This window comes from Anopheles gambiae, chromosome X (genome assembly GCF_943734735.2).
Source record: "Anopheles gambiae chromosome X, idAnoGambNW_F1_1, whole genome shotgun sequence".
Taxonomy (NCBI): Eukaryota; Metazoa; Arthropoda; class Insecta; order Diptera; family Culicidae; genus Anopheles; species Anopheles gambiae.
In genome coordinates this window covers 4,984,861-5,002,401 of record NC_064600.1, presented here as the reverse complement: position 1 = coordinate 5,002,401, position 17,541 = coordinate 4,984,861, and the positions used below count along the sequence as shown (strand labels likewise).

At 51.0% G+C, this 17,541-nt stretch overlaps 1 protein-coding gene across 2 annotated transcripts; it reads right to left on the bottom strand.

Annotated features, from left to right (window-relative positions):
- Window positions 1-33: 33 nt before the first annotated feature.
- On the bottom strand, window positions 34-15,875 carry LOC1271993 (uncharacterized). Of its 2 annotated transcripts, none has more exons than XM_061655839.1 (8): window positions 15,325-15,875; window positions 11,751-12,286; window positions 6,813-6,925; window positions 6,591-6,739; window positions 6,248-6,506; window positions 5,814-6,175; window positions 4,321-4,477; window positions 34-1,794 (listed from the first exon to the last, which is right to left on the bottom strand). In XM_061655839.1, exons 2-8 carry the CDS (start codon window positions 11,824-11,826, stop codon window positions 202-204), a joined length of 2,709 nt encoding a protein of 902 aa, XP_061511823.1. In that variant the 5' UTR covers window positions 11,827-12,286; window positions 15,325-15,875; the 3' UTR covers window positions 34-201. The 2 variants fall into 2 exon arrangements, with proteins under 2 accessions (XP_061511823.1, XP_061511831.1); XM_061655847.1 differs by lacking the exons at window positions 11,751-12,286; window positions 15,325-15,875 and adding exons at window positions 7,783-8,108; window positions 8,367-9,987.
- Between the last annotated feature and the right edge of the window lie 1,666 nt (window positions 15,876-17,541).

Below are 17,541 nucleotides of genomic sequence, written 5' to 3'. Positions count from 1 at the left end.
AAATACTCAACCAACCCGCCAACACACACATCGTTCTATTTGCATCTTTCTAAATCTATTTGCATCTTAACCCCAAATCCGCCAAATCTTGCGAATGCGTCCCAGCCCAGTCGGCCCGTGCCCTCGCCGTTTCAGTCGACCCCTTTTGGCAGACACCCGGCCGGGAGTGAGGAGCCCTGTCGTGTTGTGTTGCTATTGCGCCTATTGCTGCTGCTGCTGCGGCTGATTGTATTGGCGGCGGGCCGGGAAGGGATGGCCCCCGTCCGCCCGGCGCAGCACCTCCGCGTAGGATAGGTCCAGCTTCTGCAGCTTGTGCAGGTGCTGGGAGGCGGAGGACGGCCGGAACTCGACCACCTCGTCGCCGAGCGCGTCCTGCATCAGGTCGGCGTACCGGTTGCGCAGCCCGGCCGTGGCGTTGCGCTTCTTCTCCGACCGCCGGGAGGTACGCGACGAACCCGGATGGACCGCCGCGGCGCTGGGCGGGGTGGCGGTCGCCGTCGTGGTGGTGCCGGCATTGCTGAGCGGTGTGGCGGAACGGTGGCCGCGCCCGGCCGACGCACTCCAGCTGGCGGCGTCGGCGGCAATGGCCACCCCACCGTCCCGCTCCGGGTTCCAGGGCCGGAAGGAGGTCCGGTGCTTGCGGGCGCTTCCCGAGCGCGGCGGTGTCGGTGTGGTTGTGGCCGCCCCCGCCGCCGCCGCCCCTCCACCCCCAGCGGCTGCTCCCTGCGGTGTGTGCGCTTCGTCCCGCCGGTGGCTGCGGCGGCGCGATTTGCCCTTGCGCACGCCCACCGACACGGAGATGTACTCGAGCGGGATGTAGCCCGGGCCGGACGGTTTCTGGCCGGCCGCATCGGCCCCATTGTTCGGCCCCTGCTGCTCCCCGTCCGCGTACCGGCCGGCCGCCTTCGCCTGGCGGGCGATTCGCCGCCGCTCCGACTTGGTGATGCACTCCGACATCGCGAACGACTGCTCGCTGACGGCGGACGACGACACGAAGCTGACCGTCTCGCCGACCTCGTCATCCTGCTCCACCGCGCCTTCCCCTTGCTGCCCATCCTTCTCCAGCCCGAACCCGGTCGGGGGTTCGTCGTTTGCGGGCGTCACCGGTGGCACCGTGACCGCTGCCGCGCCACCACCAGGACGGGCCGCTGCCGGCGGCGGATTCGCCGCGCCCGGCTTCGTGTCGTCCAGCAGGGGCAGCTGGTCGCCCTCGTCCCGGTTTTCGGCCGCCTTGCGCAGCACGCTAAAGATCTCGCGGAACAGCTCCCGGTGGGCCGGGCTGAAGCGGAACCGCGAGTCGATCGCACTGTCGTCCTCGTAGATGTTGAACCGCCAGTCCTTGCCGTCCGCGATCGTGCAGAGGAAGTTGCGCGGGCTCTCGTCCGTCTGCGTCGCCTTGTTGCTCACCTCGTCCGAGTAGCCGGAGCTGGCCGTCTCGGAGCACTCGGTGGCGGCCACCGCCCGCCCGTCCCGCCGCTCGCCGGGCCCGGCCCGCTCGGGCGCGTCACCCCCGGCGCCGAGGGTGGACGGACCGCAGGGCAGCAGGTCGGCGGCGTCGGCCAGCAGCTGCTGCGGCTGGCAGCTGTCCACCGGCGTGTTGTTGCCCGAGCCGGCCACACCGGTTGCCGGGCCCGGTGCGCCCGTCGGTGCGGCTGTTGCGGACTTCTGCCCGAGCGGCTGGCGGTGCACCTCCAGCAGGGCCTCGTACTTTTCCACCAGCTCCCGGTACGGGTTGGTCGGACCGGCACACTCGCTCAGCGCCAGGTCCAGGCTGTCCGGTTTCGTCGGCTCAATCTGTAACGGCGAGGGAAAGGGAAAGGAAGAAATAGAGAGAGAGAGAGAGAAGGAAATAACATCATCGTTAGTGTGTGTGCGCTTTACATTTCGAGTAGATTCGAATTCACTTTTTGACGTTTTTTTTACATTTTCTCTCTTTCTCTCTTCGACTCTCTGTTTCACAAACGAACGAATAAAAAGCAATTAGAAATGTACTTTTTTTAGCGGTGTTATTCCTCTTCTTTTTTGTTTTGCCTTTACCCTTCTCTCCTCTTCCAGCTGTGAGTTCGAAGGGTTCGTTGCTTGTTGTGTCTTTTTTACTGTTACTTGTTATTATTTTTATTTTTACAAAATTAGGGGGAAAAATCATGTACACTTACGTTCCTGCAGCGATCGACCACTAGTTAGCCGACAAACTACACATATACATACTACAGCGAGCACACACGTACACGTAAAACGTAAACTTAGGCTAGCGCAACACAGGCAATACAGAGCGAAATAGTGGATAAGGCTACCGAATTACTTAGACGCTACAAGAAGGGACCATGCACAGCTAGGTGGTGGCGCCATCTGGGGACTGTTTTGGGCGTGCGTGGTGTGTTAATTTGCGAGCCAAAAAAAAAAAGGTAGTAAACGTTAAGTACAAGTGTTAAAACCAACTAGCGTTCTACTTGTTACAAACAGCTCCAATGTGTGTGGAAGGCTTAGGAGGCTGTATGTGTGTGTGTGTGTTACTTAAAAAATAGTTTTTAAAACAAAATTATATAAAAAAAACGTAAATATGGTTTAGTTTACAACACACGCCTGCCGTTCAGACGCTGCCCGACCGGCAAGAGCTGCTTTTTGTACATTCTATAGGAGGAACTGGAGGAGGCCGGCCCGTGGCCAACAGCAAAGGGGCGCGTACACGAAATGCAAAGCCTTGCCGAAGCCGCCTCGGTCCACAGGTTCAGGCAAAAATAAATAGGAAAACAAAAAAGATGGCCTTGGTTTGCGGGTGTTCAGTGGTTCGCTTTGTGCCGAATATTCTGTGCAATGCCTGCCCGTGCGCTCAATCGGTGTGTTTGTCGGGCAAATTTGCATTGCCTGTTCGATATTGGCCGCTGATCGGCTGATCCGTTGGGACATTGCCGCTTGGACACCAAGCGCTTACAACAAACACAACACACGCCACGCCTGCCACGCTGCTAGAGATAGTCGAGCTGCTCGTACGTCGGCAGGCTGATCAGCTGGTGTATGAGCAGGGCCGGCCGGTACAAGTAGTGGAGCATCCGCTTGAGGATGGTGAACTTGCGCACCACGAGCAGCCACAGCTCGAGCAGCAGCCGCACGACATTGACCGGCAGCTCGTGCAGCGACTTGGACGAGTGCGCACAGATGGTGCACGTTTTAGCCTACAGGGAAGAAGAAGGAGAAGAAGAAGAGGAGGAGGAAAAGGAGAAAGAAGAAGAAGAAAAAGAAGACACGAAGAAAAGAAGAGGAAAGGAAAAGAGAGAGAAAAAAACAAAAAAAAAGAAAGAAAAGATATAAGATGACACAAAACATACAAAAAAACAAACAAACAAGCAAACGCACACACGAAAGCGAGATCGGGAATCGCGGGACAGTGTACGCTCGTCGGCCGAGCGTCGGATAGCAGTAGTAGTACACGGCAGCGTCTGTTTTTGTTTTTTTCAAAATGGTGGTTTGTTGTTAGGTTTTGTTCTGTTTTTTTTTTGCTCTATTGCGCTTGTGTGCGTTTGCGTCGGTTCCAACACGAACACACATACGCGCTCCAACAGGTCCTGGGTCGCATTCTCTTTACTGTACTCGGGCGGGCGCTACTAATACGAGAGGTAAGAGTTGTTGTTTTGTTTTTCTTCTCTACACTACTTGCTATATTTCATGCATGCTAAAGGAACCGTGTGTGTGCCTGTGTGTTTTAAAGGCTAGTGTTAGTGTTACTCTACTCTAGTAATAGTCAGAGGGCGGATCTAGCGAACCGGAGGACCCCCGAAGCCCCCTGTTACTGAAAGCTACGGTGTTTTTTTACAATCTTTGGAGCTCCCACAGGGCCCCCGGCGGCCGCCATTGGTGAACAGTGAACATAGCAAAGTGCGGGCGTATTAATAACGTACGTAATTTACAGCAAATGTACATACAACATGCGCACGCAAAAGTGGTTAACACGCGTATTATTTTGTTACAACAACGACAGTTACTAGATTACAAAACAATGCGCCTGAAAGCGAATTTAGTGGAAGTAGTGTGTAGTAAAAAGAAAGAAAAAGAGAGTGTGTTTTTGAGAGCGAGAGAGAGAGAGAAAAAAAGAGAAAGAAAGTTTGTGTCTGTGTATGTGTGTAACATTTTGCACGCCGACTTTACAGCAGGAGAGGAAGTCTGCGTGCAAACGCTGTTACCGCGTCACGCGTGTACGTAAAACAGACAGAGCAATAGTAGGAGAGCGTGATGCAGAGCGATACTGAGCAGGTTCAGCAGCGCGCTGGCAGCAGGTTCGGGCGGCGGTACGGCGGTACTACGCTCCGTCCGCCGGTACGGTACCTCAATCGTGACCGACGACCGGTACGCCTGCGGGAAGTCCGTGTTGCGGATCAGCTCCATCAGGCTGGCATCGTCCTCGGTGGTGCCGGTGATGATGGAGTCCTCGTCCTGCTGCTCGCCCAGATCGCGCAGGCACCGGGTACACACCGGCCCTTGCCTGTGCGAACGAGAAGGGGAGGGAGAGAGAGAGAACAGAACAGATACAGCGACTAATCATGGGACAAATGAAGATTTCGCCGGAATCGATTCCGGTGAGCTCCGAAGTATTCTGGAATCGATTCCGGATAGTAGGTCCGATATCAGTTTCTGGACCGATTCTGGCATTGGTTCCGGAATTGGCTCTGGAATCGGTTCCGGAATTGTTTCCGGAATCAGTTCCAGAATCGAAATCGGATCTAGAATTGGAACCGGCTCCGAAATTGGAATCGGCTCCGGAATTGGTTCTGGAATCGGAATCAGCTCTGGAATCAGTTTCGGGATCGGTTCCGGAATCGGAATCGGTTCCAGAATCGGAATTGGATCTGGCATTAGATCCGGCTCCGAAATTGGAATCGGCTCCGGAATTGGTTCTGGAATCGGAATCGGCTCGGGAAACAGTTTCGGAATCGGTTCCGGAATCGAAATCGGTTCCAGAATCGGAATTGGATCTGGAATTAGACCCGGCTCCGAAATTGGAATCGGCTCCGGAATCGGTTCCAGAATTGGTTCCGGAATTGCCTCCAAAATCAGAATCGGCTTCAAAACAGACTCAGTTTCGGCAATTTCATAAGAATAGGCTTTAGGGACCAATGACGTATTGATAGCCGCAAAGAATCAAAATTTACTTGTAAACGATCCATTATCATGAAGATTCCCGGACTGATTTCGCTTCTGAAAACTCTTATTTCAATTCAAGAATTGATTCCTGTTTCTGGAGCTAATTCCATTGGTGGAGTCAATCCTAATTCCATTACCGGAGCAAATTGCGATTCCCAGGTCGATTCTGACTCCGGAGCCGATTCCGATCCCAGAATCAATTCGAGAGCCGACTCCGGAATCGACTCTGGAGTGAACTCCAGAATCGGCTCTGGAGTCCAGCATCGGAATTGGCTCCGAAATGGATTCCGAATAGTGATGGGGAAAAAGGAAGATTTCGTCGGAATCTATTCCGGGTGGCTCCGAAGTTTTCTGGAATCGATTCCGGATAGCAGGTTCAAAATCAAGTTTCCCAAAACGGCTCCGGAATTGGTTCCGGAACCGGAATCAGCTTCGGAATTGGAATCGGATGCGGAATCGGAATTGATTCCAGCATCGGAATCGGCTCCGGAATTGATTCCGAATAGTGATGGCAAAAATGAAGATTCGTCGCAATCGATTTCGGCTAGCTACGAAGTTTTAGGAATCAGTTTCCGGAATCGATTCTGGAATTGGCACGGTAGGTAGGCCCGATTCCGAGCTCCTACCACTGTCAGTCACTACCAGTGACACCAGTTGCTTGGCACTTTTGCACCTACCTGAACTCCTCCAGCATGGACAGCTCGTCGTGCACGGACCGGATCTCGGTCGAGTGCACGTTCAGCAGCTTCGACTGCAGGGCGGTATTTTCCTGCGCAATCACCGCCAGCTGCTCCTCCAGATCGCCCACCTTGCCCTGCTCGGACAGGAGACACTTTTGCGTGCGCTCGAGCTCCTGCATGATGCGCAGCATCTCCTCGCTGTCCTCGCTGAGCGTGTGGTCGTCGGCCGTGGGCCCACCGTCCCGCTCGCACTGCTCGGTCCCGTCCTCCTCGGTGCGTGGCTCACCCGCACCGGCCGACGGTGCTGCTGGATCACTTTGCCTGGCCGCTCCAGCGGGCATCGGTTTGGCCGATTGACACTAAAAACACAAAGGAGGCCAGATTTGCAATTAAACCACGGTGGGTTTGCAGCGCCGACGGACTGCACTCACGGGTTCGGTTGTCTGTCGACTGGTGCTAACGCCCTCCTGGGAAGGAACGTTCGGTATGGCGTCTTTCGATGCATGGCTGGTCGGGCTGTTGATTACAATAGCGGGCTGCCCGGGCAATTGCTGCTGCTGCTGCTGCTGACCTAGCAGCCGTTCCGTTTTCTTCGTCCGCCGGTCCGCCTCCACCTGCCGCCGCGCATCCTCGAGCGATCGGGTCAGCTCCTCTACTTTGGTTTCTAAGCTCTCTATATTGCTACACAGCCTGCAACGAAGGGGGGGGGTGGAGAAAACGAGAGCATACAGATGCACAGTCTGCTTTCCCTTCCACACGCGCGGACACACTCACTGTTTGACGTGCTTCTTCTCCGCCTGGTACTCGAGCGCCAGCTTGTACTTGTCCCGCTCCAGGTCCTGAATGCTCACCTCCAGCTGCTCGTAGATCTTCATCCGCGAGTCGTTCACCTCGCGCAGGGCCGCATTCTGTTTCGTTAAGTACTGAGAATGGGATGGGGAAGCGCAGGATTAGCACCGTGTGCTCGTGCGTTGCGTGCGTGCCCCCATTACTCACCTCTATTTCCTGCACGTGATCCTCGATAATGTTCTGATGGTGCTTCAGCGTCGCCTCCAGCTCTTTGTTGCGCTCGAGCAGCGTTTTGCCGAGCTCGGCCGCGAGCTGCAGATCTGTGTTTCCGGTTTAGCGATAAACGGGGGGAGGGAGAGGGGGAAAAAAACGGAAATTAGATTCGATTAGAATTTGCATGCGCAGGAACTCCCGTGCTGCCTTTGTGTTTGCGCCTTCCCCCTGAACTCCCGGCCATGGCTGGTGCAGGTACTACTAATAAACAAAAAGGTGCATTTTATGCATGCAAAGAGCAACGAAGCGCTCCGTTTGATGGTTTTGCTTCCCTCCACAACTCACCAAAACGGTCATGCAGGGTTTCTGGGAGGGGTTTTTTTTTGTTGGTGGTTTGGCGTGCGTTAATAATTTGCTTTTTTTTTAAATACAAAATAACAACAAAACAAGTTGACACCAAGCGAACAAAAACCCGTGTGCGAGGAGCAGCGAGAGCGGGGGGCAGGGAGGGTGCAACAATGATCTGAAGATGCAGGGGTACTGAGACAATTTTTTTGTCTTTTTTTCTAATCTACGGCTGATTGCTGTTGCATGGGATGAAAAATGCAAATAAATAATTGAAACAAAAAACACAACCACATACACAAACACAAGCAAATGAAGAAGAAAAAAACAGACACACACAAACAACAAATAACAAAAAAGCGAAAAAATGATAAAAAAAGATAACAACAATAACGAAAGAAGAAAAAAAACAGCCCAACTGCCAACACGAAAGTGGGCACGGGCGGTATGCGGAAGAGGGCGAAGCGAACAGAAAAGAGGAAAATAAACCAAACGAAAAAAAAACAACAACAACAACAAGTGCGTCGAAGGAGATGCTAATGGAACTAAGTAAGTAGAAGGACATGCACACCGCCTTCCCCATTCCCCGTCTACGCCCGCCCGCTTTTCAGCCACTTACCGTCCAGCATGTACTGGGAGCTTTCGTCGACGAGATGCTCATCGTACACGTCGCTCGTTAGGCCGCTCATAATGGTGCCGTAGTTTTAGGGGTTTCGCTGCCAATCCCCTCGGTACCCTCGGTTTTTGTTTTAGTTTGTGTGCTGCTGCTAGTTAGCAGTCGCGGGGGGGAAAAAAACCGGGAACCGCCTGACCCGCCGGCCCAAGGGAACGTTCGAGAGCGTAATGCGCGCGCGTGTGTGTGTATATCCTTGTTCGACACCGAACGGGGGTTCGCTGTGCGCTGCACGGTTCAGGGGTTGTTCTTGGGCACAGTACTGGGGCGACCTTTTTTTTTTACGCACACACGCGCACACCCGGCAAGTTGAGGGAAAAAGGGGGAAAAAAACGGGCACAGAAGAAAAGACGGATATTAAACCCCAATAACTCGTGTGTGTGTGTATGCGTGTGTGTGTATGTGGATATGTCGGAGCCGACAGCACCAAACACACACAAAATGTCCAACAGGAGCAGTCCGAAAAGGGACGTGGTTCCTGCTTAAAAATGCAAACGTGCGAGGCTTCTGCAATGGCAATTGGAACTCACACAAATGCGCCCACACGCACAGAGATGAATCTTCAGAGCAGAAGAGCGCGAAGGAGAGTGCGTGCGTCGCAATAGAAGGGGGCTTGTGGGAGGGGGATGACCCTTTCCCGGCAACGCACTCCCGGGGGTTGATCGATGGGGTTTGATTGACGCACCAGCGCACAAAGCAGTATTGAGGTAGCAGACCCAAGAGAGCCCATCGAACGGGGATGCCCCGTGCAACTTGGAGCGATTATTCACAGCACACCGGCCACCGTATATGTCCGCGATCTGAGGGCACCACGGTAATCAGGAATGGAACGACACTCACAGCCACACCTCACACGGCTAGCAATCCTTCGACCGTACTGACGGCCAAACGTACGGACGACCAACTGACTGGCGGTACTGTACCAACCGTCCGTCGCAAACTGCACACAAACCACCATTGCCCCGTGTGTGTGTGTGTCTGTTTGCGTGTGACGCGTGCCACGCATGCTCAGTTGAAGTCCGCCGTACGGGCGCAACAACAACACCCCTTCGAGTTCAACCCCTGCTGCCGGGTTTCGCAAAAAAAAGGGCATTGATAAATCTGATAGGGGATAAGACTGTGGCCGGCTGCACAGATGTGTGGCAAGGGATCAGCGGATGCTCACACCGATGGCAGTGCGCAGGCTCTCTCCCTTGTGTGTGTGTGTTTTTTTTTTTTTTCTAACGGAAAATGATGTCTGGAACTTTTCCAGACAGTTGTTGTGGTTCTTTTTTTATTGTTTTTGTTGTGTCGCCGAAGATACTGAACGTCCCTTTCTTGGAGTTCCCTACGGTGTACTACCGAAGTTCGAGGCTTCAAAAGAACGAGTTAACCCTTACGGCACGGTACGTACGGTATGCACACATGTCTTGAGAAAGAGACAATGATACTGTTTGTAGATGAAGATATATGCGTTCGGGAGCCTGTAAAGTCGAACCAAAGCCTCCAATAATTTCTAAAGAGTATCTTTAGTCAAAAGAACTTCGCTGGAATTTTCTGGATTAAGCAGTTCATGTGTTTTTTTTTTCATATTCAAAAGAGGCTACAATATCCAATACAATACAATATCTTTACAATATCAATATCTACAATATACAATGTGTTTAAATTCATGGAATCAGTATTCCGAAGAACCTGAATATCAATTTTTTTCCTTGTTTCTCGGCCGCTTCTGATGACGTGCGATGCTCCAAATCACATCCGAGAAGTCGTTGCTATTCGTATTTGCCTTGGGATTTAAGTCTTTCAAACCATAAGATGATGTCTTTGATGAGGATTTGACACGGTGGATTTGGAATTGAGGATGGAATTAAAAGACGTATTATAGAAATGAAGAATACACCTTGATGCTGAACGTTAGAGGTAGGAATTGGGCTCTTCAGTTTCAATCTTGTAGAACAAAAGTTGATGTCTGAATTCTGAATTAAACTTAAACATGAGATATCAATGATTTGAAAGCCATTGAAGCACTTCTTCTTTGAGCTCCCGAAGGTTGTTTTACCATCCGACACAACACACTGAAAAAACCCCTCTCTCCCCACTTGCATCGATTGCATTTCGAATTCGTTATCATCTTGGCAGACGGATCAGTGTCGCCTAAACGTCAGCTGTACCCCCCCCCCCCCCCCTCCCTATGGCATGGCAACTGCAGAAGAAGCGTGACAAAAACGAAACAAAATTCGCAACAAAAAGCTCTCTTGCAATCCTTTTCCCTCTTTCTTACCGTCTCGCTCTATCTCTTATAGCCACATACATGCGCACACACACACACACTATGCGGCAATCATACTGGCGATATCTTTGCCCGTCTGCGCGTTTCGCAGGCATGGCCGCGAGAGAGCCGTTTAACGTCACATACATATATATATTTATTAATTTTTTGGTCCAATACTTCCGCTTGCCCTTTCGCTGCCGGCCGTCGCACGATGGAGAGACCTTTGATCACGGGCCTCCCCACCTCCATCGGGCGCTGCCTAAGCTTCGCCCGTTTGACATCAGCTCGCTTCCCTCAATCGAGCTGTTAAGATCGCTAATCTTATCGACGAAGCACGCGAAACGCGGGGGTAAGCAAGCATATCGGTGGGCTGGGGTTTTTTTTTTTTTTTTTTTGCACAACGGCTCCGTGTTGTTCCACTTGCCGAGTGTTCGGGCACATCGGTTCACCGAGCAGTGGTATTGCGTGGCTGGATGGGGGCTGCCTATTGCTTCTGTGCCGTTGTGCTTCTCAGACTCATGCTTATGCAGCGCGTTCGGGGTAGATTGATCGCGCGAGATACACTACACGGCAAATGGCGGTCAAAGATTTGATTACCTGGGGCTAATTGCCGCGGGGAGGTGTAGTAGCAGGTCAAATGCACCAATACGCTAGATTGATTGGTGGGCAGATTGGGGTAGGATTAAAGGGGGCACTCGAGATGAGGGAGCAACGGTAGTAGTAGTAGTAGTAGCAGCAGCAGCAGCAGCAGCAATAACAACAGCAAAAAGGTTAAAGATAATAGACCTTTGGGTAGAGGAGCACGTTCCTCAAGGCTGGGGTGTAAGTAGCTGACGCGGCATTCGGATCTTAACGCCTGATGGCCTGATGATGATGATGATGTCACTCTCAGGCAACTCAGTAACACAACAATATCTTGTTGTTTTTTCCCGCAAGAGGACACAAATTCACGCATGCATGAGAGTCGTTAGACGCAGACAGAGTTCAGAGACAGTATGATGCCACCTGTTTGAACAGTGATGCTGAGCTATTGACAGTTGACACAGGTCGTTAGCCGGCTGTGCGATTTTGGGTACGCTAGATGTGCAAACATTATCCCTGTGTCCCTGAGTGCGCTCGACAAACACGCCGCAAGACACCGCTTTGCTGATGTGACATTAAACAGAACATTTACAAACACACCGCGTGATGGAGGCTTCACGTGATCTTTCGCAAACGCGTGGACATTGCGTGGAGGTGCTAATCGGAAAGCCAGTGAGATCACCGATCACTTGCTTGCCTGCATTGCGCGGGTACTACTATGTACAGCCGAGAAGGGAAGAGAGACATTAAGACGCAAGGCAAGGGTGCCAAGGCAGGCAACATAGAAACAGGCGATTTGGTGCTCCGCCAACTCGCAGCCTGTGGAGTTGGTCCTGACCTTGCCGAAACCTTGGAAGCAGGATAGGAAGCAGCGGCGCAGGACTTTGCCTTTGCCAACCTTGGAAGGTGCTGAGGGGCTGTGCTGGGGATGTATAGTACACTAGGTATGCGAGCGGAGCCTCCCAAACAAGCGATCGGCAAAGTCCCACTCCCGCAGAGGTGAGAGATTACGGGCGACAAAAAGAACGAAACACAGGTACACAGGGTAGTCGACGTGGTAATACGCAGAAACACTTACCGGCGCTGTTCCACTTGCCGCAGTCCTTCTTCGTGAGCAGTGACCATTCGAAGGTGAAGTCATGGTTCGATGACATGGTGGTGCTGGTGACGACAGTGCGGCAACTCGACGATCGGCAGCGCGTTTGACATTTGCATTCGATTCGATTACCTTCCGTCGTGTTTCTGGATGTGTGTGTGTGCGAGCGTCTCTTTCCTTCCGATCGTTACGCTGTGAATTGTGCCCCTTGCAGACTAGACGGGATTTGCGCGTTCACTTTCCTGGCAACACTCTTTCTCTCTCTCTCTCTCTCTCGCTTTAACAACCACTCCACTGAGGCACTGCTTTTGGGAGGTTTCTTGCTGTCGTGTCGTGCTCGCCTGCTGCTACGGAGACACCAACACAGCAGTCGGCGCCGCACCGGTCGGACTGTGCTCAGCCCTGCCACCGAGGGCGCACCGTCCACGGGAAGAGGGGGCTTGCTGCTTCGATTTCCTCCTCCAGGCCTCCCCTTCTTATCATGCGGATCGTGCTGTTTATGGTACTTTTCCCTTATGCTACGACGCGAGGCGACAAGCGAGAGCGAGAGTGACAACAAATACAACAAAGAAAAAAAGAGGAAAAATACAATTAGTATAAGCATGGCAGCACTCCGAGGGGCAACTATTTTTCATTCATAAAGTGAAAGATAGCGTAAGCGGAAAACAAAACTTAAAATACGTGTACATATGTTCCCCAGGCGGTCGGTCGGACACCGTCTCTTTTTGTTGTTTGCACTCCCTGCGCGACCCAGCTATCAATCGGGGTGCACCCCGAGCTATTTCATTGCCTGAACCCGTGGTCCGAAAATGTTTGAAATGTTTTCCAAGCAAAAACGACCACGCGACGTTCCCTGCTTGAGGTGGAGAAGGAGCAATAAAGCTGTTTTTGAAGCTGTAGCTCGGGTACCTCCCGGGCGTTTGAGGTCTGGAGGCAGCTAAACTCCCCCGCCCAGTATGGCTCACTCTGAGGCCTTTGCTGTGAAATTTGTCCAAAGACTAGAACACGAACCAGAACTGTCTATACGAGCAAAATAAAAAAAAACTAAAGGGAAAGTTTGTCTAGCGTGAACTACCGAATTTATGCACTAGAAACCTTTGGAGGCGTAGCACTAGGCGTGCTCTGAACTAAAAAAAAAAAAAAACAAACGGCACCGAGTAGTCGCCTCCACACACTGACACCGACCTGCCTGCCTAATGAGTCGAGCAGCGAAACGTTCGCTTTTGACATGTTGTTTTTGCCACATCGATTCAGATTCAGGTTGCAACGACTCTTACAGAAACAAAACAAATCTACCAACAACAGCTACAAAAAAAAAGTCATAAAACCACTCCATACAGATGGATAGGTGCACACACTGCGTGAGATACTGGTGCGGCACACTGCCGACTCTCGAGCGCCGCTCACAGTCGCTCGAACGGCAACAAACAAAAAAAAAAAAAAAAAACGCCTCCATGATGGAGGCTGCAGTTGCTGCGAATGGATGGATGGACGAAACATGGACGAAGCCAAATGATGGATGTGTGCCCCGTGTGACGCCACACACGCTTTCTTGCTTCACTAGCAGCAGCAGCAGCAGCAGCTGCAGCACCAGTGCCGTAGCTGTGGGGCCTCCGCTGGCCTTGAGATGAAGTAATAGTGGTGTTTCGGACACTTTCCGTTTTTTTTGCTGCTCCTCTTACTCTCTTTGATCGCTCGTTCGCTCGCTCTCTCTCTCGCTCTCTCTCTCTCTCTCTTGGTGAAGGTGTGTTTGATGGTTGATAGTTGTGCGTTTGATAACGAGAGAGTGTGCTGAGCTGACGTTCCGGCCTCTTTGGCTTGAGGGCTTTCGCGCGCACCGAGATGGTTCAACAACCCCAATGGCGCACACCACGACGCACAGCAAACTATTGAAGGTTTGTAGCAGTCGTCGTCGTCGTCGGCACGAGATCTCAGATCTCTCATTGAGTCACCTTTTGCTGAGTGTGTGTGTTTTGTTCAGATCACAGACAGATTTTGCACTCTCAACCACAACTCAACTATGTCCTTCAATTAATACAAAAAAGCAGCAGAATCGAGGAGTTTCGAACCCGAGAGCGGTTGGGGCTGTCACCCATGCATTTAACAGCTGCCGTATCCGGCTGCGAACGAGAAGGCTGCCGACGGGGCAAATAAAAAAGATGGCCTCGTGCAAGAGACGTGTTTTTTTTTTGTTGGTGAAGGAGACCGGAACGGCTCCTTGCCGGCTGCCCTTTGGTTGGAGAGACATTGCGGCGAGATACACCTATGTCCTCAGAGAGAAGCAAAAAATAATAATAAAAAAAACAAAGTCAAATTGCTTTGCTGTCAAAATTTGTGATCGTGCCACCTTTCCCTCCCCCTCCCCCTCCCCCGGCACATTTTCTTCTCTTTTGGGCTTTTCTTTGGCGGCGTGAAAGTGATAGTGACGGGAAAACAAGCCGCGCGAGCGATGAGGTGAAACGCGATCATTCACATTACCCCACCCCCGGGAAGGAATTGAGGTGGGGTGGGATGGAGGGTAATGGGAGGGGGGGATTGTGTAGGCAGCCTTCCATTGCCGCCCGCCCGTTCTGGCGCGCCCGTGGAGCTCTGGGCCGGAGCGCAGCCATATTTGCGCCGCGCGGCTTTCAACACAACGAACCCTCTCCCCCCCCCCTTTCTGCCCTCTACAAACGCGGACATCTTTTTGCTGCGTTCGTCTTCTTCTGCTGACCAATTCTCTTTCGTGCGCCTGTTTGCTGCTACATTTCTTCTGTTTGTTTGTTTAGCTGTTTGGTTGTTGGTGTTGTTGCTATTTTTAGGTGGCTGCAAAATTGCACCTGAGCGAAGCTTTCTCCCTTTAGCGTCGCTGCCCACCACAGGCAACCCTTTCTACTGGACACCACCAACACCCACCCAGCATAAACACACACACACACGGACAAACAGTCCAGTACAGACACCTGGTACGCTGGTATTAGGCCGATGATCCCTGCACCTGTGTTACATTATGGTTTCTTCTATCGTGGATCAAGCGAAAGAAGGAAAGAGAGAGAGAGAGAGAGAAAGAGAGCTAGAGTGAGCTTGTTAGAGAATGAGAGCAAGAGAGCGAGAGAGCGAGAGAGAGGTAAATTCGAGTGTTGATTGCAGCCTAATGCACCCGTTTAAATCGCCCACTCCTATCAAAGCACTGCCCCTGTCTGCCCCTGTCCCTTATCCACAACCCCTCTCCTATCTTTCCACCGTCTTCAAAGCGTTTCTAGCGCTCTCTCTCTCTCTCTCACTCTCTCTCAGGCGCAGCAGGCAAAAAAGCTTTCGCTCTATTTCCCTATCGGCTTAGCCGGTTGCTGCATTTCGCGTTTTGGATTTGGTCCACCGCTGCATAGGAATGCAAACCCTGCTCCTCCCCTCAACCCTCTGCCACGCTCTCTCGCTCTCTCTCTCTCTCTCTCTCTCTCTCTATCACACCAACAAAAAACCCTTTCGAGGGCGGACTGTACACGCGTCTACACTGTGGGGCCCGATTTCTTGTGGCCCCCGTTTGAAGAGCATTTAAGGGCATTTTTAAGTGACTTACGACTTGTATGTGTGTGTGTGTGTGTCTGGCACAATAACTTAATGGCCCTTCCTGGAGGTGACCTCTTACACTACGCACACAAACACTGCACACAATTCAACACGCACACACACACACAGGAACACGAGAGCGCGCTGGGGCCCAATGGCGACTAGGGGACGTGGTGACGCGGCCGCCCTCAGTCCCCCCGTTTTTTTTTTTGGCAGAAATAAAAGGGCTTGGGGCGCTGTTTGGCTGACGGAGCCTCTTGGAGCGGCTCGGTACATTCACAGCACAGGCGGGGGTGGCCCCTTTTGGCACGGTTGACGCGTTGGCCCTTTGCAGGGACGATTTCGGGAATGTGTGCGTGTGTGTGTGTTTCTGTGTTGCGTTAAAAAGCACCGACACCAACGACACCGGGACGACCGGGACGCACAAAAACTACAAACTACAAACGCCGGACCACGGACCACAGACCAGACCACGACCGCACGAGACGCAGAGACAAAATGCCTGCCCCCTGTCGTTGACCGTCCGAAACGCGTCGTCGTCGTCGTCGTGCACGGGAGGGAAACCCACACCCGACATACCAACAAGCGAGAAGCGGCTGTGCAGCTCCAGCTGGCTTTCTCTCTCTCTCTTTCTTTTGGCTGCACGCGGTTAGTGGGGCGCTCTCGCTTGCTCTCGTGCGGGAGAGGGGGGACGAGCGCACACCACAACACCACGATCAGGTCAGGCTTGTCAAACATTGTGCGCAGCGGAGAGTATTAGATACAAAAAAAGTTCAAAATCTATTTGTGTCTAAAAAAATCGCTTATTGGGGTTGTTAAAAGGAAATAAATAAATAAATAAATAAATCACATGCAAATAATAAATCAAAATAGTTAAATAAATAAACAGAAGCATAACTAGTTAACCAAACCTTTTGTACAATGTACTATGATTTACAGTGAAGCGCCGTTTATCCGGGTACCTTTTATCCGGCTTTCCGTTTATCCGTGCTGTTGAGAAATGACAGTTCAATACAAAAGTGACATTGCGTTATGAGGAGGATTTTTGAAAAAGCGGTTATAAGAGCACATTGTCATAACAAAAAACACTATAATTCATGGCAAATTTTAAAAATTCTCTTTCGAAAACATGAAGTAAGTAAAAACTGGGTTATTTTTATCAAAAAATCAGTGTTTTTCGCTTATCCGGGCGAGCTCAAGTCCCGAGAAGCCCGGATAAACGGCGCTCTACTGTAATTACAATTGATTCCAGGACGAGACTGACATTAAGCCATGCAGCGTATGGCTCTATCGGGTGGTTTGTTTGAAATTATATTTGGGCGGCGTGAGTGGTCCTTTCAGCATACAGCCAATTACAAAAGCTTCACAACCATTCAATCGCTATAAAGGGGTTTTTTCGCAGTTTTCCGGTCACTTGACGAAGTTTTGTTTTAAATCATTTGTTTCAAAAATACTTCTATACATCGTGGGGAACGATTGTAAAACATGTGAGAAACGTTCATTTGTGGATTTTTGTAACGAATCCACAATAATTTGGCAAACAACCAAACAAACCCATAGAAACCCCTGTAACAGCACAATTGTTGTTGTAAATTAATTCATTTCACTGAAGCATTGCGCTAGTGCCCGATGTCATGCAGTCTAATCGGCGTTGAACAGCAAGCGCATGTAGGATTTGTAGTTAGATGCGTTATAATCATCTATAACTATTTGGGTCTCAGTGTACAGTCGTCAACTTAATTACATACGCTTCATGGGTTCAGGTCCCGTATGGACCGTCCCCTTAATCTTTCTGGTTATCTTGCTATTTATCCTTCGGATACATAAATAAGTCACTTATATCCAGACTCATTAGTGATACATGCAAGCATTAACCGTAAAATTGATGTTACACCAAATAATTACTGTTTAAAATGGTTGCCGTGATTAATGCGCCTCAATAAAAATCAACAACTCCTACTCATGGGGCTATAAGATTACATAAATTTCAGTTCAGCCGTCTTTAGGACACTCCTTAGACGTTTGACGTAACCCTGCTATAATGCTATCGTATGAGTTTTTATAATATTAGGATACGGATGACACAAGAAATAGTTTTGAGGAGCAAAAATATGTGGAATAGAAATTATTGGTGGTAGGGTCCAGCGAGTTTTAGCCAAAATATAGCTATTTATGTTGTAATTTTACTTGAAGTGGTAGGTTTTAGCGTCTAAATTAATCATTTGAC

Coding starts and splice junctions, on each gene's coding strand:
- LOC1271993 (XM_061655839.1), bottom strand. CDS start 11,826: ATGTCATCGAACCATGACTTCACCTTCGAATGGTCACTGCTCACGAAG. Junction 4,478..5,813: donor TCCATGCTGGAGGAGTTCAG/GTAGGTGCAAAA, acceptor TCGTTCGCACAG/GCAAGGGCCGGTGTGTACCC. Junction 1,795..4,320: donor GGTCGTCGGTCACGATTGAG/GTACCGTACCGG, acceptor TCGCCGTTACAG/ATTGAGCCGACGAAACCGGA.